Source organism: Alexandromys fortis, unplaced genomic scaffold (genome assembly GCF_014885135.2).
Source record: "Alexandromys fortis isolate MF-2015 unplaced genomic scaffold, M_Fortis_MF-2015_v1.1 scaffold_82, whole genome shotgun sequence".
Lineage (NCBI taxonomy): Eukaryota > Metazoa > Chordata > Mammalia > Rodentia > Cricetidae > Alexandromys > Alexandromys fortis.
Genome location: NW_026067963.1, coordinates 4,853,694 through 4,875,421, shown reverse-complemented (window position 1 = coordinate 4,875,421; position 21,728 = coordinate 4,853,694). Strand labels below are relative to the sequence as shown.

Below are 21,728 nucleotides of genomic sequence, written 5' to 3'. Positions count from 1 at the left end.
TAGACATCTTTGCTAATACATTGTTTTTGAAGTCTCTTTAAAATGATGCTACTATAGAAATTTGTCAAGAAAAATGCTTGGGGGAAAAAAGGCTCCTCTCCAATTTCCTGTACTTCTAGACTTCTGCGGTATTTTCTAGAATTTGAGGGTAATACTGTTGAGGTTTTTTAAGGCTGCAATCAGTGTGACCAGCAGGTGGCGTCGTAACAGCACTCCCAACCCCAGCTTCCCGAGGGCCAAGACAGACTGATGAATTCAGCCTCTGCTTCAAGAGAACAATTTAAGTTGTCTAACATTACATGGTGGATTTGTCCAATAACGGTGATCTGAGATTTCGGTAGTCACTGAATCTTCTCATCTGTAAGCTGCAGACCCTGCGCCACCTTGGTTCACCGGCTGAAATTCTCACTCCTCACTGCCCCAAATGAGACGCTAATCAAGGCTGCTAAGGTCTGAGGATTCGGTGCCAGACAGGAAAACCCGGGTCGCTCTGGCCATCTCAGGAGGTCTCAGTGAAACTAGGGTTCTCCTGACAATGTGCACTGATTAAATCACTGATCTTCTGCAAGGACCTGGGGAGTTGATGCACCTGTTCTAGACGAATAAGTCGGCACATTGCTCGGAGCCACTCACCTTGCCATGTTTTGAGTTGAGCAAGACATGAATTAGGAAATTAGCTGCCTTTGCTTTAATCGCAGACGTCCGAGAGTGAGTAGGACCTTGCCCGGCTGTGTGATTTCTAGCGACAGCGTAGTCCGCAGACATTCAATCTAATGTGAAACGGACTACTTTTCAGTGAGCAATGCAGCAGAGTAGGGGCTGTGAGAATCAGCCGGCCCTCACCACACTTCTCCGTCCTCCTAGAAGGCAGCCGTGTTCAAACCCTGTGCCTAGCATTCTCCGGCCTGTGACAGCACTAACATTCTAGGACGCCTCCTTCCTCCCTCTGCCCCGCGGAAGCTCACAGCAAACGCTAGCACTAGCTCTGCCTGAGGCGGACACAAAGCCAAAGCGCTACACCTGGCAATGGCCTCTTTCAGGCTCCCCACAATCACCGCTCAGAGAGCAAGAGTCACAAATGAGAAATATTTTCTATATGGCTCTCCACTTTCTAAAGGCCAGTAATTCTAAAACCTTAAGAGTCCAACATGTACTAATTGGCATTTTTAGAGGTTACCTGAAGGAAAGCCCCACTGCAATCCCGTCAGTAAATCCCAACGGTGCTGTGGTTAGTGCGTTCACAGACTACGGGAAGGGGACGGACCAGGCCTTCACCAAAACACCCACAGAATAAACAGTCAAGAGCAGCTTATGAATTTATGATCATTTCATCTTTTGTTTTCCTTTTAGGGTTGGGAATTGAAACAAGATTGCACAACACAGAGGAGAAGCTGGGGTTAGGGGAAAATGTGGACAGCGCCGACTCTGTGGGAGGGAGTCCAGGACTGAACTGGAGGCAAAAGGCTGAGCACCACTACTCCCTGCTCTCCACTTCCTGCTTGTGGGGGACCTGACAGGAGCCGGGACCCTGCAGCTCCACTTTCCCATGTGATCATGTCCCCTGGGGCAGAAGCCAAAGCAAACCCTCCCTCCTCCTCAGCTACCCTATAACAGCATCATAGACAGTCACTAACCCTGGAGTGTGGTGGTCATGCTTGGGATCCCAGTGCTCAGGAGGCCAAGGCAGAAGGACCAAGAGATACAGGCTAACTTAGACCTGTGACACACGTAAAAAAGATGGCAAGAGTTAAGAAGCATCAGGACATGCCACCTACCTGAAAATACAGACAGTGCCTGAGAATTAGCACACCTTCCCCAAGGGCCACCTCAGAAGCCACAGTTCTGGAAGAGAGGAGACCCTGAGCTTTCTATCCCACTGGAATTCTTCACCACAGACAAAACTAAAGCCAAGAGAATGAGAGAGAGGGTCCCTTGAAGCATGGGCCTGCTTGACCAGAAGATTGGAGTCAGACTATGAGGCAGCTGACACCCAGCCAGGGCTCTGCACACAGGTAGCTTCAGATCCCACTGCGATGGAGGGGTCACTTCCGCAGTTAGAGAACCGCGGAACTATGCTTCCACTGAGCGCTCGCAGGCTCTCAGCGGGTAAACTTACAAGTGATGGGAAGAAAATAACAAGGACATCATTCTGAAATAAACATTACTAGCTTTCCTGAATCAAGGGACATTTAAAATGTGTGGCAGCATCTAAGTGGCATTTTTAAAGTTCTAAAGCAAGCAAGCAAAGCAACATGCAGACACCTCATTCATACGACACCAAATCCAAGAATCTTTTCCAGGTCACACAGCTGGCCAAACAGTTTCGTTTGAATGCTTTCAGGGATGAAGAACACTTTTTTTTTTTTTTTAAAGTCTGGGTTGGTGGGCAGTGGTGGCACACGCCTTTGCAGGAGTTCAAGGCCAGCCTAGTCTACAGAGTGAGTTCCAGGACAGCCAGGGCTACACTGAGAAACACTGTCTCGAAAATGCAAACAAACAAAAACTGTGGGTTGTCTCCACTTCAATCGCCCAGCTTACTGACAAGGCTATTGGCTAAGTCTGATGGTGTCGCCCAGCCTTGTGTACAGGAAGCACAGTCCCAACGTGCACAAGTGTTTGAAGTGGCGTCTGATGGAAAAGGGTTAGGTCATGAGACTCCACCTTTAAATGCACGTTTAGCACATTGTGAGAGCTTAAGGCTAAGAGTTTGCGTGCTCTAAGCTACCGCGTGACAACTTCCCACACATGACCAGGTAACAAAGTCCTCACAGGATATGTTTCCTTGATCTCAGACTTCCAACCTCCAAGAGCTGATAACTGTTTATTACTAACACCCCAGTCAGTGTATTTTGCTACAGAACACAAAAATAAAAGTATTCTAGATGAGGAATATTCTAGTTGGGGAATATTATTTTAAGGTGTGTTTCTCTTGTTTGTGCCATGGAACACTTGTTTAACGATGTGAAGCTGTGTTGCTTTTGTTTACGCTGCATTTGTTTAACTCTGTGAGGCTGTGTCACTGTGCCTGCCTAAAACACTGACAGTCTAATAAAGAGCTGAATAGCTAATAGCGAGGCAAGAGCCAAGGGTAGGTGGGGCTGGCAGGCAGAGAGGATAAATACATGAAGAGAAATCTGGGAAGAAAAGGGGAGCAAAAGAGCAGGGAGAGGAGGACACTAGGGGCCGGGCACCCAGCCACGGAGGAAGAGTGAAAGTAAGATACACAGAAGTAAGAAAAGGAAAAAGCCCAGAGGCAAAAGGTAGTCAGGATGACTTAGTTTCTAAATGATTCCATTTAGAAGCCTTGAATGGAGGAGTGTGCTGCTTAAGTCTTACAGCAGGTTGGAGACAGGGTCTGAGGAACAGCCACCATCACCAAAATCCCAAGAATCCAGCAATGAGACCATAGCTACCAAGGGTCTATTTGAAATCTGTACTACTCATTGGTCAACGTATTGAAATCTGGTATTAATAAAATGTCAAAATAGCATACATGGTTAAAATAAAATACAAAAGTATGTTGATTGTTTGAGGAGAAAGTAAAAGTAAGTCTGCTAAATCATTGGGCAAATTGGGAAATCATTTTAAATAAACAGATCACATCATTACACAGAAAAAAAAAAGAAAGAGAAAGAAAGAAAAAAGAAAGGGGGCTGGAGAGATGGCTCAGAGGTAAAGAACATTGACTGCTCTTTCAGAGGTCCTGAGTTCAATTCCCAGCAACTACACGGCAGCTCACAGCCATCTACTATGAGATCTGGTGCCCTTTTCTGGTGTTCGGGCAAAACATGCAGCCAGAATACTGTACACATAATAAATAAATAATGATTTTTTAAAAAAGAGAAAGAAAGAAAGAAAGAAAGAAAGAAAGGAAGGAAGGAAGGAAGGAAGGAAGGAAGAAAAGCTGGTAAGAAGTCAAGCTAAGCTGGGCATTCCTAACTAAGAATAAGCATTTGTGTGTGATTGAGTTGGGAGCTGGGTGGCAGGGCCCCTAAAAGAGTAAAATACTGAATTAGTCTAGTTTATCTTTTCCGTCAGCTTTGACACCAATGATGAGCCTAGCATTGTGTGCGTGCGTGTGCAGACCACAGGTCAACATGGAAACTTTCTCAATTGCTCTCTACCTTATTTTTCTGAGGCAAGGTACCTAACTGAACCTCTGGAGTCCACGGATTCAGCTATATTAGTTGGCCAGCGAGCCCTAGAGGTCGTCCACTCTGCTCCTCCTGTACTGGGGTTAGGGTGTGTATCCTCACACCTGGCTGCTCAGGAGTGCTGGGAATTGGCACTTGGGTCCTGTTTGGGAAGCAAGTACCTTATCAACTGAGCTATCTTCCCAGCCCCACCATTCCCCCACTTATTTTCACTTTAAAAAAAAATTATTTGTATGCTGTTTTGCTGGTACAGACGTTTGTGCACCACGTGCATGCAATGCCTGTGGAGGCCAGAAGAGGGCATGAAATCCCTCTGGAGCTTGAGTTACAGATAATTGTGAGCTGACAGGTGGGTGGTGGGAATTGAACCCAGGTCCTCGAAAACAGTAGCCAGGGCTCTTAACTGCTGAGCCATCTTTCCAGCTCATAGACATAAAGTACTAATCATCTAAGCGTGTCTCAATCCAGCAAAGTTCCAGACTCTTGTGGGGGCCCACAGATGTGAGCCTGTTCCACATTGACTAAAGGTCAGAGTTTGAGCTTATTTTTGCTCTTTCAAAGTTGTTGATAACAGGTGTGGCTACAAACAAGAGATCCTGACCCAGGGTGTGGTTAATCAGTATTTTGAGTATAGAGGTGGATCTGTTCCACCTTGCTATTCCTGCTTCTTCAAAGGAGACTGGCAGGAGGTTCCAGGGACTGGCTGCCTGCAGGATACTTGGTCTATTCCTTATATCATATTAATAAGTCTGTTGTCTTCCCCCTCCCCTTTTGGAATGAGGTATATGAGCCGATGGAAAAAACGCAGGTGGTTCAGTATTCAGTGAATGCCGCCCCCCCCCATGCTGTTCCGTGTCTGCCTTCTTATTTCTCTATCTGTTCCTTGAGTTTAATAATTCTAATCCTCATGCTCCTACACTGGAACGTGCAAATTTTGTCGAGGTTGGACCCTGACAGACACTGTGTTGGTTCCCAGGAGTAAAGAGGAATGAGACATAAGCCCTGGAAAAACTTAAGGCTCAGAGGAGGAGAAACAGTGCGGAGGTGACCTCGGACAAGGCTAGCCCCAGCAAGGGGAAGACGGCCGCGTCTAAACCAGGCTAGAGACAGAAGCTACTATGGTGGAACCAGAGGAGACACAACAAGATCGTCACACCAAGATAAAATGCTAAAATTTCAACATAAGTTATTATACAAAGGTTTCATCTGAACCAAATCTGATCGGTGTTAATGAGGGTCTGCCGAAGAATCATCACTAAGAGATTAAGCAATACATATCTGCTAATTAAAAGTATTCTACAACAAATCTTCAAATCAGTTGCACGGCAACAATTCCCAAGAGATGAGGTTTGTGTTTTTGGCTTCAGGAGTGAAGTATGAAGTCACTGTTTCACGAAAATTCAAAGCATTAAAACATGGACATTAAGGATTCCAAAACAACTCTCTCTCTCTCTCTCTCTCTCTCTCTCTCTCTCTCTCTCTCTCTCTCTCTCTCTCACACACACACACACACACACACACACCACAATACTCACTAACATCAGTTTAGTTGAACAATACTTAGAGTGAAATAGCTCAGATCTTAAGCTATCAACTTTCAGTTACTTAAAACTATTAGATATAAAAAAATAATTAAAATTCCTTGCGAGCACACAATCTTCTATAAGGTCCCAAAGAGCACGTCATTTCCTTGTGGGCTTTCTATGATTCTGACACTATTTAGCGTTCCAGCTGGTGGTTAAAAGAAACGAAGACACAGCCTAGGTCTCTGAAGTCTCCTCACAACACATCCATGCTGTTCTCATACTTTGGAGTTAATGTTTAATTCATCCGGTCAGTTGTCTATAATCAACAGTGATTTTCATTTCTACAGAGTTCTCATAATAAGGATCAGTATGATCAGTTTTTAGTAGGAACCAGAGGAAAGACAAGCTTGAGGACGCCTCTTGTCCTTAGACATATTTTAAGCCACTTGGTCATTTTTAACTTCTTACCTCCTAGGGCACAGTGGGCATACCTGACTGTTCACACCACCCAGGGGGCGCTATTCCCTCTAAAGAAGGGTCTGTAGTGGGAGTGGTGGAGGGAGGGAAAGGAGAGGGAAAGTAGCTAATAGTTAACAATCACTTTGGGAGGAGCATTTCCAAACTGCCCCGCTCACCACCACAACCACGGAAGTCAGCTAGAGCTGAAGCTAGAAGCACACTTACCAGTGCTATTAAGAATGATTCAAGAAAGATTAGGAGGTGGGTAAAGGGGACTTCTGAAGATGGCTGCACCTACAGAGATTTGGTGTCCCAGCTGGACCTGCAGGAAGGCAAGGAACCAGAGCAGCAACTGTTTCCATTACCCGCATGCATACCTGATCCACTCTCAATGCTTACCTCCAATATTCTGAATTATTATGGTGCCTGCAACCACCACCTAAAAAGGGACAAATGTATTCAGATGATAAAAGGGAAACGGTACAGAAGGAGAGAATTTTATAATTAACAAACAATACCACAAGGACAGATGCACTGTCTTATGAATGAACAGATATCGGAAATAAATTCTGTCAGCTGTCTGTACTATGTGAAATTAATGAACAGTGCATAAGTCTTTCCTCAACACCTCCATAGTTACTATAAAGATATTTCTGAAGTCTTTCTTAGCAGTCATGTTTGAATAGCTGAAAAATGTTATAAAGCTGGTAAGTCGTGATTGCCGACGTCTAACTGAACCTGTAGTCTCTTTCTTACTGGCTCTACCACACTGCTTTAGTAGTTATCCCAAAACAGACTGGAGTGCGCTGTGTCAACATTATAGCACCTAGAGGGAGCAGATGGCCTTCTGATACCAGCTGGGCACAGTCTCAAAGATTAAACAGCCTACAGCAGAAAACTCCAGCACACAACGACCAGATCGGGAAAATGTAAGCAATGTGTTTCGAACTCAAAAGTGTGAAATAAGCTAAAGTCTAAATGAGCAGGTGCTGGCAAGGACAACAGTAAACTGGAGCCTCCCCCCTCCCCCCAGGAGCGCCTCCTCTCCACTCAGTCTGGTCAGCTGACAGCACGGGAAAAAGTGGATCCAATGTAGCCAGGTCACCCAGTAGTTAGTAAGCCAGAAACTGAATTTCACACCTTCAAGAGTATAAAAGTTGGCAACTAGCTAAAAATAAAGAAGGTCTGTGCTAAACAAAAACTGCTCAAGAACTATGTCCAGTCTGTTTCCGGCCCTGGATGAGACTCCTGGGGGATGCAAAGGAAATGTTTAAATCTTATATTCTCTCTTGGGCCTCCTGACACCTGGGCTGTAGCCACCAGCAGACATTTGGAGCTGAATAGTCAGACCTCCATAGACAGAGGACAGGTCACACTTGAGGTTCACCTCCTGGGGCAGAGCACTGCCTATGCTGCAACCATTGAGCTTCCTAGGAGCTGGAGTCCTTGTAGGTGCAGAAGCCTAATGAGCTGGATTCTGGCACGGTCTCTAGAGATGCACGTGTGCTGGACAGTTTTATGTCAACCTGACACAAGCTAGAAGAACCTGAATTGAAAAAAAATGCCCCCATAAGACTGGGCTACAGGCAAGTCTGTAGGGCATTTTCTTATTTAGGGATTGATGTGGAAGGGCCCAGCCCATTGCGAGTGATGCCATCCCCAGGCTAGTAGTCCTGAGTTCTATAAGGCCAGCTGAACAAGCCATGAGGAGCAAGCCAGTAAGCAACACCCCTCTGAATCAACTCTTGCTTTCACGTTCCTGCCCTGTTTGACTTCCTCCCTTAACATCCCCCAAAAGGGATGGACTGTTCCCTGGAAGTAAGCCAAATAAACTCTGTCTTTCCCAGTTTGCTTTGGTTTATGGTGTTTCATCACAGCAAGAGTAACTAACAAAGAGAGTGGTTATGGTCATTCCAGTGTTTTCTAGAAGGCAGTTTGCATCTCAGCTTAAATATGAGTTCCTGAAATTCAGTCATTTGTGGGAAGACCATTCTGACTCTGTGTAGACCATCTGCAAATGAAACCCCTGGCCATACACATGAAATACCTCCATTTTCTATGAATATATTGCACATACAGTATCTTAGCACTAACCATGTCTCCATTCCTTGCCTAAGTTTAGGTATTTAGTGTTTAGAAAGCCAGAATAAATGTCTGCCTACTTGCACTTTTTGTGCCTACTACAGTGCATGACCATAGCATTGCTCAATAGATATTTATCTGATACATAAATACACAAAGAAATTTTTAAAAATATTCCTTAAATTTTTCAAAAATATTTCTTTGAACTGCAGAATATTATCCAACCACACATAAAAAAATGTGAAGATTTCAGAACAATTATAGAAATGGGGAAGAAATGCAAACAAAATCTAACGAGTCCTCACTCTGGATACGCTCTGTCCAGTGCAGCTGCCTCCTCGGAGGCTGTTATATGCATATGCACGCACCTATGCATTAGATGTGCTATTGTGTTATGAAGAACATGTGGAAAGCTAAGGCTGACTGCAGGAATCTTCTGCTATCATTCTCTACCTTTTTGAAACACAGTTTCTCTCTCAATTTGGAGTTCGCTGTTTTGGTGAGGCTGGCCGGCCAGCAACATGCCCCATCCCCAGAATCTCCCTGTTTCTGCATTTCTCCTTCAGCATTTGAGTGCTGTGGGATAATTCTCTTATACACTCTAAAGATGTGTTACTTGTACTTGGTTTAAGAAAACACTGATTGGCCAGTAGCCAGGCAGGAAGTAATAGGTGGGGCAACCAGACTGGAAGAATTCTGGGAAGAGGAAAGGCAAAGATGCAGTCATTGCCCAGAAGCAGGGGAAGCAAGATGAGAATGCCTTACTGAGAAAAGGTACCAAGCCACATGGCTAAACATAGATAAGAATTATGGGTTAATTTAAGTTGTAAAAGCTAGTTAATAATAAGCCTGAGCTAATAGGCCAAGCGGTTGATAATTAATATAAGCTTCTGTGTGGTTCTTTGGGACTGAATGGCTGGAGAACCAGGCGGGCGGGACAGAAACTTTCATCTACAACTGAGGTCACAAGAATATGCTGCCATGCCCAGGTTTTACACAGGTGCTGGGGATCTGAACTCAGATCTTGATGCTTATACAGCAAGTACTTCCTCCCCACCCCGGGGCATTGCCATATACAAACACATTTCTTCTCCTCTGGTTAAACTACATGGAGGGAATGAACCAGACACACTAAACACCCTGCTCTCCAGGAAGCAAATGTTCCTGGGAACAACTGAGGTTTAGATTACGAAGATGTAAGGCCTGCCCAGCGTTTCTGAGGTTTACGTACTCCTTATACATTTTAAGAGGAAGGCAACTGGAGGCAAATGCAGCTTCTCTTCCTGCTGCAGAGCTGCATCTTCCTCCAGGACTCACTTCTTAAAATCAGCTTAGCCAGTTATAGTATGGTACCCACTTAGCGTTTAAACAGGAGAATAAATGGGTGAGGTAACTCATAGGTCAGTTAGCTCAGATGCATACCTGTTTCGAAGTACCAAGTACATGCTATAGTACTTTGTTTGTTAACTTAAATGCAAACAGAAAGTACTAAGGCAGATTTACAACCAGAAGAATTCTTGTTTAGAACCAAAATAAATGTGGGTAACTCTTGAGGCACTGAAACAGAAAGAAAGCAGCTTAACTCTAACACTGACAGCAGTGCTTAACTCCTGGTAATCGGTAGGAAAAAACATTTCCCTACAACTTTTAAAGTTAGGAAGTCACCAAAAAACAGTGCCGATAAAAATTGGCATTTATTTTATTATTCTAGGAAGTAAAACCAGTATATATAGCATCTACAGTCCTCAGATATAGAATGGGTGTTGGGTAACAGTTGATAAGAGGTCCCTGAACAGATCTGGATCTTAATTTCCTCACATGTAAACAAGAGGGAGAGCTAGGCAATCTTTTAGCATTGTTCAGCTCTTAAATAATACTACCTAATTACTGCTTTTGAAAAAAGCCAGGCTATAATCTTAATTCTATTGTTTTCTTCCCTTATAAGGATTTACTCAGAGGATCTGATCAAAATTAATGAGAAAACTTCAGGGTCCCGTTACTCTGCAGCTCAGCGAGTCAGCAACAAGACTTAAAAACCGCACTGGCTGACGGCAGTGCTTCTGCAGGGGCCACATTCTCTTGACTTTCCTGTCCCATTGTCCATCTCTTACTTCCTTTCTTCATCTCCTAAGGTCTTCCCCACATACACGACCCTGTGAACTTGGAGGAGAAGAGAAATGCCCCAAGGGGAGCAAAGGAAATCACCTTTCCAGGTAATCCAAACGCGAAGAGTCCGAGATCTTCATAAGAAGTCACCGCTGTTGGGGGAAAGCACATTTGTCACTGTCACACAAAACTCATTATGAAGGTTATCTTGCAAGCTAGGCACAGTGTCGTCCTCAGCTTCAGCCAGTCAGGACTAGCTGTGGCGTGGAGCCCGGCACCCTGGGGTGGAGGGGAAGGTAGGAAAGAAGGCCGCACTCGCGTGGTTGGTTCCTAGAAGGCCTTTGAGCTTTTTCCCTCTGAAATCTTAATTTCCACTCCAGATGTAACCCACATGCTTAAGATTCAGATGTTTTGTAGAATGTGCCTCTCTAATAAGTAGTGATGGGTATTTCTTTTCTTAAAAACAAAATCACCAAGGGGGCTGTGAAGATAGGTCAGTAGTTAAAACCACTAGTTTGATTCCCAGCACCCAAGTGGCAGCTCACAACTTTCCGTAACTCCAGGTTAAGGGGGTCTGATGCCCTCTTCTAGTCTCTGAGGGCACAGGGATGCATACGGGGCACAGACATACAGACAGGCAAGCATTCATGCACATAAAGTTGTTTTGTTTTTTTAAGATCAAAAAGATTTGCCAAGAACTCCTTCTATTATCTTCTCTAGAATATCTCATGTTCTGATTTTGCTTCTCAAATGCACATATTAATGGTCAGTCTCCATTTTTACTACGTTTCTAATTACTGTAAGATAACCAATATCAGCACACTAATATTGGTAACCAGCTAATAGCCGTTTATCTAACTCTCTGACAGTTCTTATCAGTGGAGGCCATCAAGGATAGATGTGTGTTTCTCTTAAATATTCTGAAATACGAAAAGCAGCCAAAAAAAGAAAAACCCACTATTAGTTCTGAGAGCTAGTCACTGAGGTCAACCCACCTCACAGTCGTTGATAGATGACTAAATTTTAAGCACAGGTACTGATTTGGGGGGGAAGCCTTTAAAAACACATACTTTGTAAAGTGAGAATCTATCTACAACAGGCAGCCGTTAGCAAAACCAGGCTACTCGGCCTACGTTAATTCAAGGGCCTGATTTCTTGGGAACACCCTGCTTCCTTGTACAGGACGTGTGCTCTTGCATACACACTGTCCAAACAGATTTTCACTGGCAGTAATTTCTAAACACTGGACACACAGTAAGGCGGGGTATGACAGCTGTGCCATTTGCCTTCCCAAGTGCTCAGAGTGATGGCAATGTGTTCACAATGGAAACAGTACCCTCAGCCTATAATTAGGGAGGGGCACATACTTTCCTTTTTCATCATAAAAATGTAAATTACATTCTCATTTCATTATGTTCAGGAAGTATGGCTATTAGGAACATAAGAAAATTACAAGGCTTAATAGTATGTAAAAGGGCTACAGTATGTTCTCAGCCCAGGCAGCTCTGCATTTAACAAGTGATGCTGCCGCTATGAGGCTCCACAGTCTGAGGAGTGCGCACGCCCACAGCGCTTACACCATGGAGAGAAGCAGCTTGGGACACACTGAGGCTTGGGACAGCAAGAGTTTCTGTGGGTTACAGAGTTAAAGTCAGCTTTAATACATCTCTTAGGACATACTTGGGCTTTCATTCAACTGCCACTTGAGAACTAAAAAATTTTTTTGGATTTTCATAATGAAGGACATTTAGGTACATAATAATAAGCTTTTTAAAAATCATATGTGGTTTTTCATACAGTAATTATGGAACCAGGAAGAAAAGAGTGGGATATTGAAGGGTAAAAAGATATTAATAATTAACAAAATATTCATTTTAATCTTTTATCAAAGTTCATCAAGGGGCTTGGATACTTTTCTGAGTGATATTATTCATTTTTAAAAATGCATTTACATTCTGATAAACATAGCACACACGTACAATTTAGTACTAGGTTTGGAAGACATTTCTATTATGGGGAGACCATATACGACGGTCACATGGGCTCAAGGCAGCGCACACTCATGCTCAGGTGTGTCTTGTTGCATGGCACCTTTTTCTCTCAACCCTTGTGCTTAAACTCTGTATTAAAGATGCCATTGAATAAATCATAACTCTGATTCAGACTGTCTTGTACCAAAACTCTCTTCTGAGGCGAGGTCAAGGATCCAGTTTTACCTGAGGTGTGGTCCCTAACACATTAAGACCACTGAGGGTAGGAGTACAGGCAAACATGCACCACCGCTCCAGACTTCATCGCTGCTGAAGAGAAACATCTCTATGCTGTGAGCTGTGTTTCTGTCTCTTTATAAAAATCACCTGATCTAGCCAGGCGGTGGTGGCACACGCCTTTAATCCCAGCACTCAGGAGGAAGAGGGCAGGCAGATCTCTGTGAGTTCGAGGCCAGCCTGGTCAACAGGAGCTAGTTCCAGGACAGCTAGAACTGTTACACAGAGAAACCGTGTCTCAAAAAAACCAATAAATAAATAAATAAAATCACCTAAGTGCCTCACTGTATGAAAAATAAATAAATAAATTCCTGATCTTCCAATCACAACAATATGTTCCCCCACCTCTCCGGACTTCCTTCCTTTAATTCCTTCCGACTCAGACGGAATGGAAACGCGGCGTAAGCAATGCCACTCATGTCTACTGTCTTTCTCAGTGATTCCCAGTCATGTCTATAGACATCTGGAGTAGTATAGCATGAGTTTACACCGACACATCAATTAATCCATCAGCATTCCAGAAATACGCACACATTAGCATTTATGTAAATTTAAGCTGAATTAATTATACCGCAACAGAATAATCAGTGGTGCACACAATGAGATAAACCTATACAGAGTAGAGCGACAGTGGGGACTAGGGTGATGCGGGCAGAATACCCCGCTCTGGTGGCTGGGCAGGCTTGTGATGGGCGAGCACGTTTGAAGTGCACTATGTCAAAGTTTCCTCTGCTTCAAGATGATTTCTACTTAAGTTCCCTCTCATATTTTCTAGGTTATAATTAATCTTTCCTTTCAGCTAAGTTCTTTTGGAAGCAAAGTTCTTCTCTTGTCATAAATAAAATAGTTTAACATCTCATTAATTCCCTTACAATATCTTAGATTATGTGTCACAGACACATACACCTGGTAATTTGAACAGATCTAATACAGCAACTGAAAATCATAGCAGACCATGCTTTAAAATAAAAAATAAATATAATTGACATGGTGTTAAAATAAAAAAAAAAAAGGAAAGAAAAACATTTCTTCCAAGAAGTCGAAGCAATGAGGTTTTCCAGTGTTACACATGGGACTACATTAAACACTGCTTTTCAAATTACTATTTTGTATTTGTTTCTTGGTATGTAAGCAAGATGGCATTCATCAAAGTTAGACTATAACTGTTTAACTTTTCTTTGCTTGCTTCCTTTCTGTGTAGGGTATCGGATCCAAGCCCTTCGCATGCTAGACACATGCTCTACTGCTGAGCTGCATCCCAGCCTCGTTTTATATTTCAGTAGTGGGAAGTACATGTTGACTGCATATCTAGTAAACAGGAAAAGTAAATATCTATTAGTAAAAAAAAATACCGAAAAGTTCTAAAGGGAACAAATATTTCAATTCTAATTCAAGCACTAAACACTCTAAATTTTAAAAATAAAATTTAACCCTTGCTTGTGCCAGGAAACACAGAAAACCTAGCAGCAATGAAGACAGCTTCAGCTGCAGCTCCTGACAAGATTGCAATTTCAAACCTGCCTTCTTGTTCTGCTTTCTTCAGCCTCGTAAAAATATCTCCACATACCACGACTCCCCAACTGAAGAGGAAAAAGCAGTAGGCTTTTAAATGGAGACGGAGTCTAGTGCTCCAGCCCTAATTCCAGCCTTCCCGTCAGCACGTCTGGGTCCTTGCTCAGTTCTGTCCCTGTCATCAAACCTCTTTTATGTTGCAAAAATTAGAAGCACTTTCCCCAGCCTGAGACATCATGAAAATGAATAATGGCTTCTGGCTTTGCTTTGAGGCTTTGCTAAGATGAAATGAGGTCGCAGCCGGCCAAGTGCTTTCTTCCACATCTCAGCCTATGAACCGAGGCAACTCGTGAAACAGCTCTCAAGTTCTGCTCGGTCGCTTGGGCAGTTTCTTCAAATGCTGGTGAAGTTTATAAACTGATCTGATGGCTGGAATGCAGTTAGAACAACAAGCTTTTAAAATATTTAAAACATCTGAACCTGTGAGCTTTTATCTTAGAAGATAAGAATAAAATGAGGGAACTCATTAAATATTTAATCATGCCATGATTTACACTAGAAAAACAGGGCCAACCTCAATGCTATATAAGGTGGTTAAGTAAATCATGGTAGGTATACCTTATGAAATATTACAACCATGAATAATAACAAGAAAATGCCAATATTATTTTAAGTGAAAAAAAAACCAGGATTCAAATATAATCTATAAAGTAAAACACATAAGTGGTGAGTCTTCAATCATATTCCTTTTGCTCTCTGTATTTGAGGAAAGGAGTTCAAATATGTTATAATGACTTGAACAATAAAGGTGAAACTTTATTTTTAAGAGCTACAAGGCCAAGTGTATTGGCACAGTCCTTTAATCCCAGCTACCAGTGACGCTGAGGCAGGAGGATCATTTGAGCACAAGAATTTGAGAGCAGCTGGGCAACAAAGCAAAACCCCCTAGGTTGCCTCAAAACCAAAAACCGAACAATACTTCAATAGTTCCCCTTCTATAAACCTGAGAGCTTGCAGCTAAACTGAAATTTCCCCTTTTTCTAGTGCTAAGGAATTTTCAGCTTGATTTACCAGCAAGGGATTTCCTTCCTTCCTTCCTTCCTTCCTTCCTTCCTTCCTTCCTTTCCTTTCCTTTCCTTTCCTTTTCTGTTCTTTCTTTCTCTTTGCTGCTTCATATATTTTGAAGTCTTACAAACACTCAGAAGATGTTTCAGAGACACAAAACTACGATGCTGCTAGCTGCTGCAGGAGTGGCGTATCCTACTGCACAGGAAAGGTATTAATTGTGTGACCAATGCAGTCTTCCACAAGCAGTGCAAACCTCTTTAATAGCTGAAGCAATTACTAGCAACATATTTCAGAAGTCATTTTTTGATATTAAAAGAAATCAATGCTGTGCTTTGAAAGAATGGAGCGGCTACAGTCTGAATCAGTAAATGGGTTGTTTTTCCTTACTGTGCACTAGGCTCAAGACCCCGTTCTCCATAGGAACCATTGGAAAGCTGCTTCCCATGAAACAGTGGAGCATTTCCAGCTAGTTAGTCCAGTGTTCTGTCTGCTTTGCATTTTTTCCTCAATGAAATAGGACAATTAATAAACCCTGGTTACAGTACGAGCCCAAGTTTCAGCAGAAGCAATATTATCCTTGGATTTGGACTGAGGGACACAAGTTATCCAAACACAGTTCAACGCTCAGAAAGTTGGCCATTTGGAAAGTACTCTTATTATTCTGAAATTCTTCCTATCTTGTGTTTTCCATCATTTTCTTCTTGCTCTTTTTTTCTAACAGCACATGGAGGGCATTCTGTTCTTGAATATTCACTAGTTTCAGACTTCTGAACTCTTATACGTTTCAGTGGCACTGTACCAACTGACTACGGCATGATTAACAATCTTTCTGTGCATTGAAGAAAACAGAATGATAGAATACTAGTGGCATTCTTTCAGCTGGCAGCAGAGTCTATAATACTGCGTATGTAGGAATGTTCTGGATTCCCAATTTACTGGTTAGCTGTGCAGTGAATAATTTACACAGTCATGGTCTATTAATAGACGCACTGGCTTTCAACTATTAAACTCAATCTATAGATAACATGAACAGCTTAAAAGTCATTATGAAGCACAAAATAAATGATATTTACTTTGACAACATGAGGCAGTGGTTATCAACCTGTAGGTCATGACCCCTTTAACCTCTATCTTCAAAAATGTTTACAATACAATTCCTAACAGTAGCAAAATTGCCGATATGAATTAGTAACCAAAACAACTTTACAGTTGGGGGTCAGCACAACCGTATGAAAGGGTTGGTGCATTAGGAAGGTTGAGAACCACTGACTTAAGGAAAGAACATACTCTATATACAGCAGAGAAACAGCTGAAAAGAACTTTCCAAAGTCAATGCAAACAAAAGCAAGGATCTGTGTGTTTTGTAGTAGAGATAAAATGAGGAGTGAGGAGCTACTCAGTAGATTTGATGGAGCTCAGTGGTGGGGAGGGGAGTGTCTGAGATGACTGAGCTAAGTTTTCACCATTTGCAATGAAGAAATGACAAAAAAAAAAGTAAGATTATAATTTAAACAAGGAAAAGCAACTGCCAAAAGAAGTCAGGAAAGAATGAAGCAGGAAATGAGACCTCACAAGTCTGCATGCTCCCACACTCCTAAGCACATATTATTGGGTCAACAAAAAAATTTATTTTAGCTGGGTGTGGTGGTACACATCTTTAATCCTTGCAGTTGGAAGGCAAAGACAGGTGGATTTCTGTGAGTTAGAGGCTAGACTGGTCTACAGAGTGAGTTCCATGACAGTCAGGGCTATGTAGAGAGAGAGAGACCCTGTCTCAAAACAACAAAATTTTATGTGTATGAGAGTTTTTCTTGCATGTCTGCCAGTGTACTGTGATGGTGCCTGGTGAACGCAGAGACCAGAATAAGGCATCAGGTCCCCTGGGACTGAAGTTACAGGCTGTTGTGAGCCACCCTGTGAGTGCTGGGAATTGAACTCAGGTCCTTGAGAAGAGCAGCCAGTGCTCTTAACCCCTGAGTCCTCTCTGCAGTTCCAGGCATGCAGATTTTAATAAAGACAATAATAAGAACTAGTAAAGCTCAGTGAGTATTCCATCCCTAGGACCCATAGAAAGACGGGAGCAGAAAACCATCTCCATGAAGTTGTTCTCTGACCTCTACACATGTACCGTGGTGCACACGTTCACATCCAACACACACATATGCAAACACTCTAACAATAGAATGAATGTTGCAGGAACTCACACCCATTCTTCTCTAGCCAATGGCGGAAAGCAGAGCTTCTGGCAAGAAAATTCTTACCCTGCACCGGGTAAACTGGTGAGCAGAGCATCTACAACACACACACAAGGTAGCCCACAGTCACACGGCCTGACCGCTACGTTTGGCCCACGCAGTTCTGTCAGATAGAGTTGCCTGTGTACTGTGGACTGTTCAACTGGTCTTACCACACTTGGATGCCAATAGCCTGCTCCCACCCACCCCACCCCTGGGCATGATAACCAGAAATGTCTGTAACCTTTGCCAGATACCCTGAGGGAGAGGTCATGCCCAGTCGAGAATCAGTAATAAAAATCAGGACACAGGACACTAACTCACTGAAGCTGACTCAATTAACTGATCCACTCAATTAACTCTGAGGGCATTACACTATGCTCACTAATCCAAAGGAGAAATAGAGGAAAATGTAGTCTGGATACCTGACTGCCTTTCCTAACAAACAACCATGGCAGAGAGATGACCTGAGAAACACACCCTGTCATCCTTATCTCCAGCGGTTTTGGTCAAGTCTTTCATGGTCTCAAATGGAATTCATTATGACCTGAAAGGGACTCAAAATCTTCCCGTGAAAATGAAACCAAAAAAGCTCAGGGGTCAGTTTTCCTGGAAAAGGCTATGTGGACGGTTAACACATACATTCTGTTATAAACTACTAAGGTATGTTCAAAGGTCCTTTTGACTACTTGTCATTTAGCTGTTGCCATTCAGCATCCCCATCTGTAGGTCAGGCTGACTTTGAACTCTGCATCCTCCTGACTGAGTCTGGGGTTACGGGCATGTGCCACTGTGCCTGGAGGACTACACAATTTTTGCCATGCATGTTAACTTTTGAACCAGGAAATACAGTGTCTCCACAGCTCTAATGCTTCCACTCACCACCGTCTCCAGCGTTCATTAGACATCCTCCTGTCACAGGCATGGCAGAGGCTATGGGAATGATGGCTAGTGGTTTGGATATCAGCTCAACCTCCAGGAACACAACTACCGCACAAACGCAGGAAACATTCTTAAGAGACCATTTGGAACTACCAGAGAACCTGCTTCTAAAGGAAAAATCACATCAGCAGCAAGGCCTTTGGTTTTTTTCCTTGTTATTTCCTAGCTGTGGCATTTTCTTACTGTGAGTGGGGTTTAGTTCACCATGGCTGATGTAACCAATCATTACAAACTTGACGGCTTAAAAACAAGCAAACCAGAAAAACCACTGCTTCAGTCAGGAAGAAGACAAATGGGCTATTTTCTCTTTACTGGAGTTACAGGCTATGTCATGGGATCTAGGAAGGACCACAATTCTCTTTGGACAGAACAAGCAATAGATTTTGGTACCTACCTTTTCCTTTTTAACCATCTCAGTGGGCCTCTCATTCCTTGGCCAAAATCCTCATGTTCTTCAGGCTGAGACTTGTCTACCATCTACTTTTCTCCTTTGTACATTATTCATTAATAGTAATAAACTATTTTGGGCACACTGTACAATGTACAGGATATGCTAGTTAAAGTCCTTTTTAGTTCAGTCTTCTAGAATATTCCCTGACTCTCCCCCCAGCAGACAGTACACACTTCCCTCCTCACCTGCCCCCCAGACTTCACACCTGGTCCCCATACTTAGCACACTACAACATATATCATCAGCTCCTGCACTTGTTTCTCCTGCTAGGGCAGTGGTTCTCACCCTTGCCAACACTGTGATCCTTAATACAATTCCTCATACTGATAAAATTACTTTCTGGCTACTTCATAACTGGAATTTTGCTACTGTTATAAATCATAATGTAAATATCTGATATGCAGGATATCTGATAGGCAATCCCCAAAGGGTAGCGACCCCCCAGGCTGAGAACCATGGTGCTGAGTTTTTCAGCAAGGAACTGATTATCTCTGTATTCCTAACAGATGAAAGAACATTGAAGGAATGAACACTTAGACCTTGTTTCAGGTCCAAGATCAGTCTGCCCACATACACTTCAATGTCCACATAGTCAAAAATAAACTTATTTTAAAATCTGAACCACCTCTGCCTTCTGTGTTCCCACCCCCATTAGTGACCTTGACTCCTCCCCTTCTCCTTACTGTCACTCAGAACCCACATTTTCCTTCTAGAAGAGACCTTCATTCAGTGATCCTTTTAAAACCCTTTTTTTCTGTCACTTCCCCTCCCTGTCCTCCCTCTAAAGTCTCCTATATACCCTCCCTTCCTCTTGTCCACATTCACGGCCTCTGTTTTCACTAACTGCTGATACAGACATGTATGCAAATACATTCTTAAACACTAATACAGCCTGTTTAGTCTCTAGAATGTTACCTGTACGCATGTTTTCAGGGTTGACCATTTGGTATTGGATAACCAATTGGTTTGTTCTTCCCCGGGGAAGACTCCTCCCCCTCTCAGCATCCCTTAGTTACCTGTTGCTTTTTAAATAGGGCGAGGCCTTGTGGGCTTTTATGAATGTATTATTACCAATTTTTTACTTTTTATCTTGTTTCTGTATTATCTCTCTTGCCCTTTGCTTTTCTTCAACAGATTATATTTTTAGGACCTTGATGGAGGAAGGACATTGGTTAATTATAATAAAGAAACTGCCTTGGCCCATTTTATTGGTTAGAACATAGGTGGGTGGAGTAAACAGAAGAGAATGTTGGGAGAAAGAAGCTTAGTCGAGAATTCGCCATGATTCTCCCACTCCAGACAGACGCAGGTTAAGATCCTCCCTGGTAAGCCAGCTCGTGGGGCTACACAAAATATTAGAAATGGGTTAGATCAATATGTAAGAGCTAGCCAATAAGAGGCTGGAACTAGCCGGGCCAGGCAGTGTTTAAAAGAATACAGTTTCCGTGTAATTATTTCAGGGCATAAGCTAGCCAAGCGGGCGGCCGGGTGCTGGGGATGCAGCCCCGCTGCTCCTATCACTACAGGACCTCAGCAAAATTAAGAAAGTATAAGGCTGTGATATATTCCTGCCCCACACATGCCACCTTCCTAAGATAGAGCAGTATTCCTGTTATTATCAAGGAACCCTGCCCTGTCAAGATCACCCAAATCCACAGCTGACATGAAGGTTCCCTTTTTGGCACTGGACAGTCTGTGGATCTTGATAACTGTATACCCACACTTATGCTATCCCACGGCCCCTTTCCTGTCTTTAAGATTCTCCGTGCTCTTCCAATGCATGCATCCTTCCCTCCCAAGCCCTGGTGACCACTGACTTCTTTTCTCTTCGTAGTTTTGCCCTTCCCAGTGTCATACATCTGCAACCAAGTCATACACAATCTTTTCACATTCATTTCTTCTTTCTCTTAATTATGAACACTTAAGGTGTTCAATATGATGTTTTGATATACATACTGAAATTATGATACTCAAGGAAACAGTCATAGGCCTTCAACCTTTCCTTCCTTCCCTCTCTCTTTCAGTTAAGAGGAACTGAAATCTATTCTCTTGGCAAATTTCCAATAAACTTGCTATTAATTACAGCCAACACTGTACATCAGGTCTCTAGACTCCCTTATCTTGCTTAACTCCATGTCCCTCAACCAAGAGCTCACCTTCTTCTCCTCCCTCCCCCAGTATCCCTGGCAAACAGCTTTGTTATGTTATCATTTTTTTTTCACTAAACCTTTCTGGTATCCACATGAAGTGGGAACACGCAGTTTTTCTTTCTGCCTGGCTTATTTCACTTATCATTATCAGAATATCTTCCAGGCACCCCCATGCTCCCAGTGCTGGCAAGACTTCCCCTTTGAATCTGCTTTCAAAGGTAGGATAATATTCCAATACACATATAGACTACTGCTTATCCATCTACCTAAAGACACTTAGGGTGTTGCTATTTCAGCACCGTGAATAACACTGCAATGAACAAGTAGCATAGGTTATCCCCACAGGGCACTGGTTTCATTTTCTGTGTATACACTTCACGCAGAACTCTGGAGTATATGGTTTCTTCACCAGACTGATAGCATGCTTTTCTGACTTCTCCATGCTACTTTGGGGCCTGGTGGCTCATTTCTTATTAGTACAAAATAATTTTCTGTTGTTTTAATGTCACTGTTTTCTTAGTCATCAACTGAAGAGTACTTTAGTCACTCCCTCGCAATGATAAATAAAATTGCTATAAACATCTACGTGCAAGTTTTGTGTGGACATAAAAGTCTTTGGGTAAATGTGAAGGGGGTAATCCTGTCAGACACTGTAGTACAAGTATAGTTTGGTATGAATAACTAACAGCAAAGATAAGGTCTGTCAGCTGCATCCCAGGGTGGCTACAAACAAGATGGAAGGTACCCTGGCTCCCACTCTTCCAGCATCAGCTATTA

At 42.9% G+C, this 21,728-nt stretch overlaps 1 protein-coding gene across 3 annotated transcripts in view; it reads right to left on the bottom strand.

Annotated features, from left to right (window-relative positions):
* Slc38a6 (solute carrier family 38 member 6) overlaps positions 1-21,728 on the bottom strand; it is a 60,844-nt gene that overhangs the window by 30,142 nt on the left and 8,974 nt on the right. Inside the window, exons 4-5 of one of the 3 annotated variants that reach the window (XM_050153640.1) lie at positions 10,427-10,479; positions 6,539-6,578 (exon numbers count right to left, since the gene is read on the bottom strand). The exons of 1 other annotated variant lie outside the window; for it this stretch is intronic. In XM_050153640.1, coding sequence (XP_050009597.1) covers positions 6,539-6,578; positions 10,427-10,479 — 93 coding nt within the window. The remainder of the gene's footprint in view (positions 1-6,538; positions 6,579-10,426; positions 10,480-21,728) is intronic. One more of the 3 variants, XM_050153643.1, reaches the window with a different exon arrangement.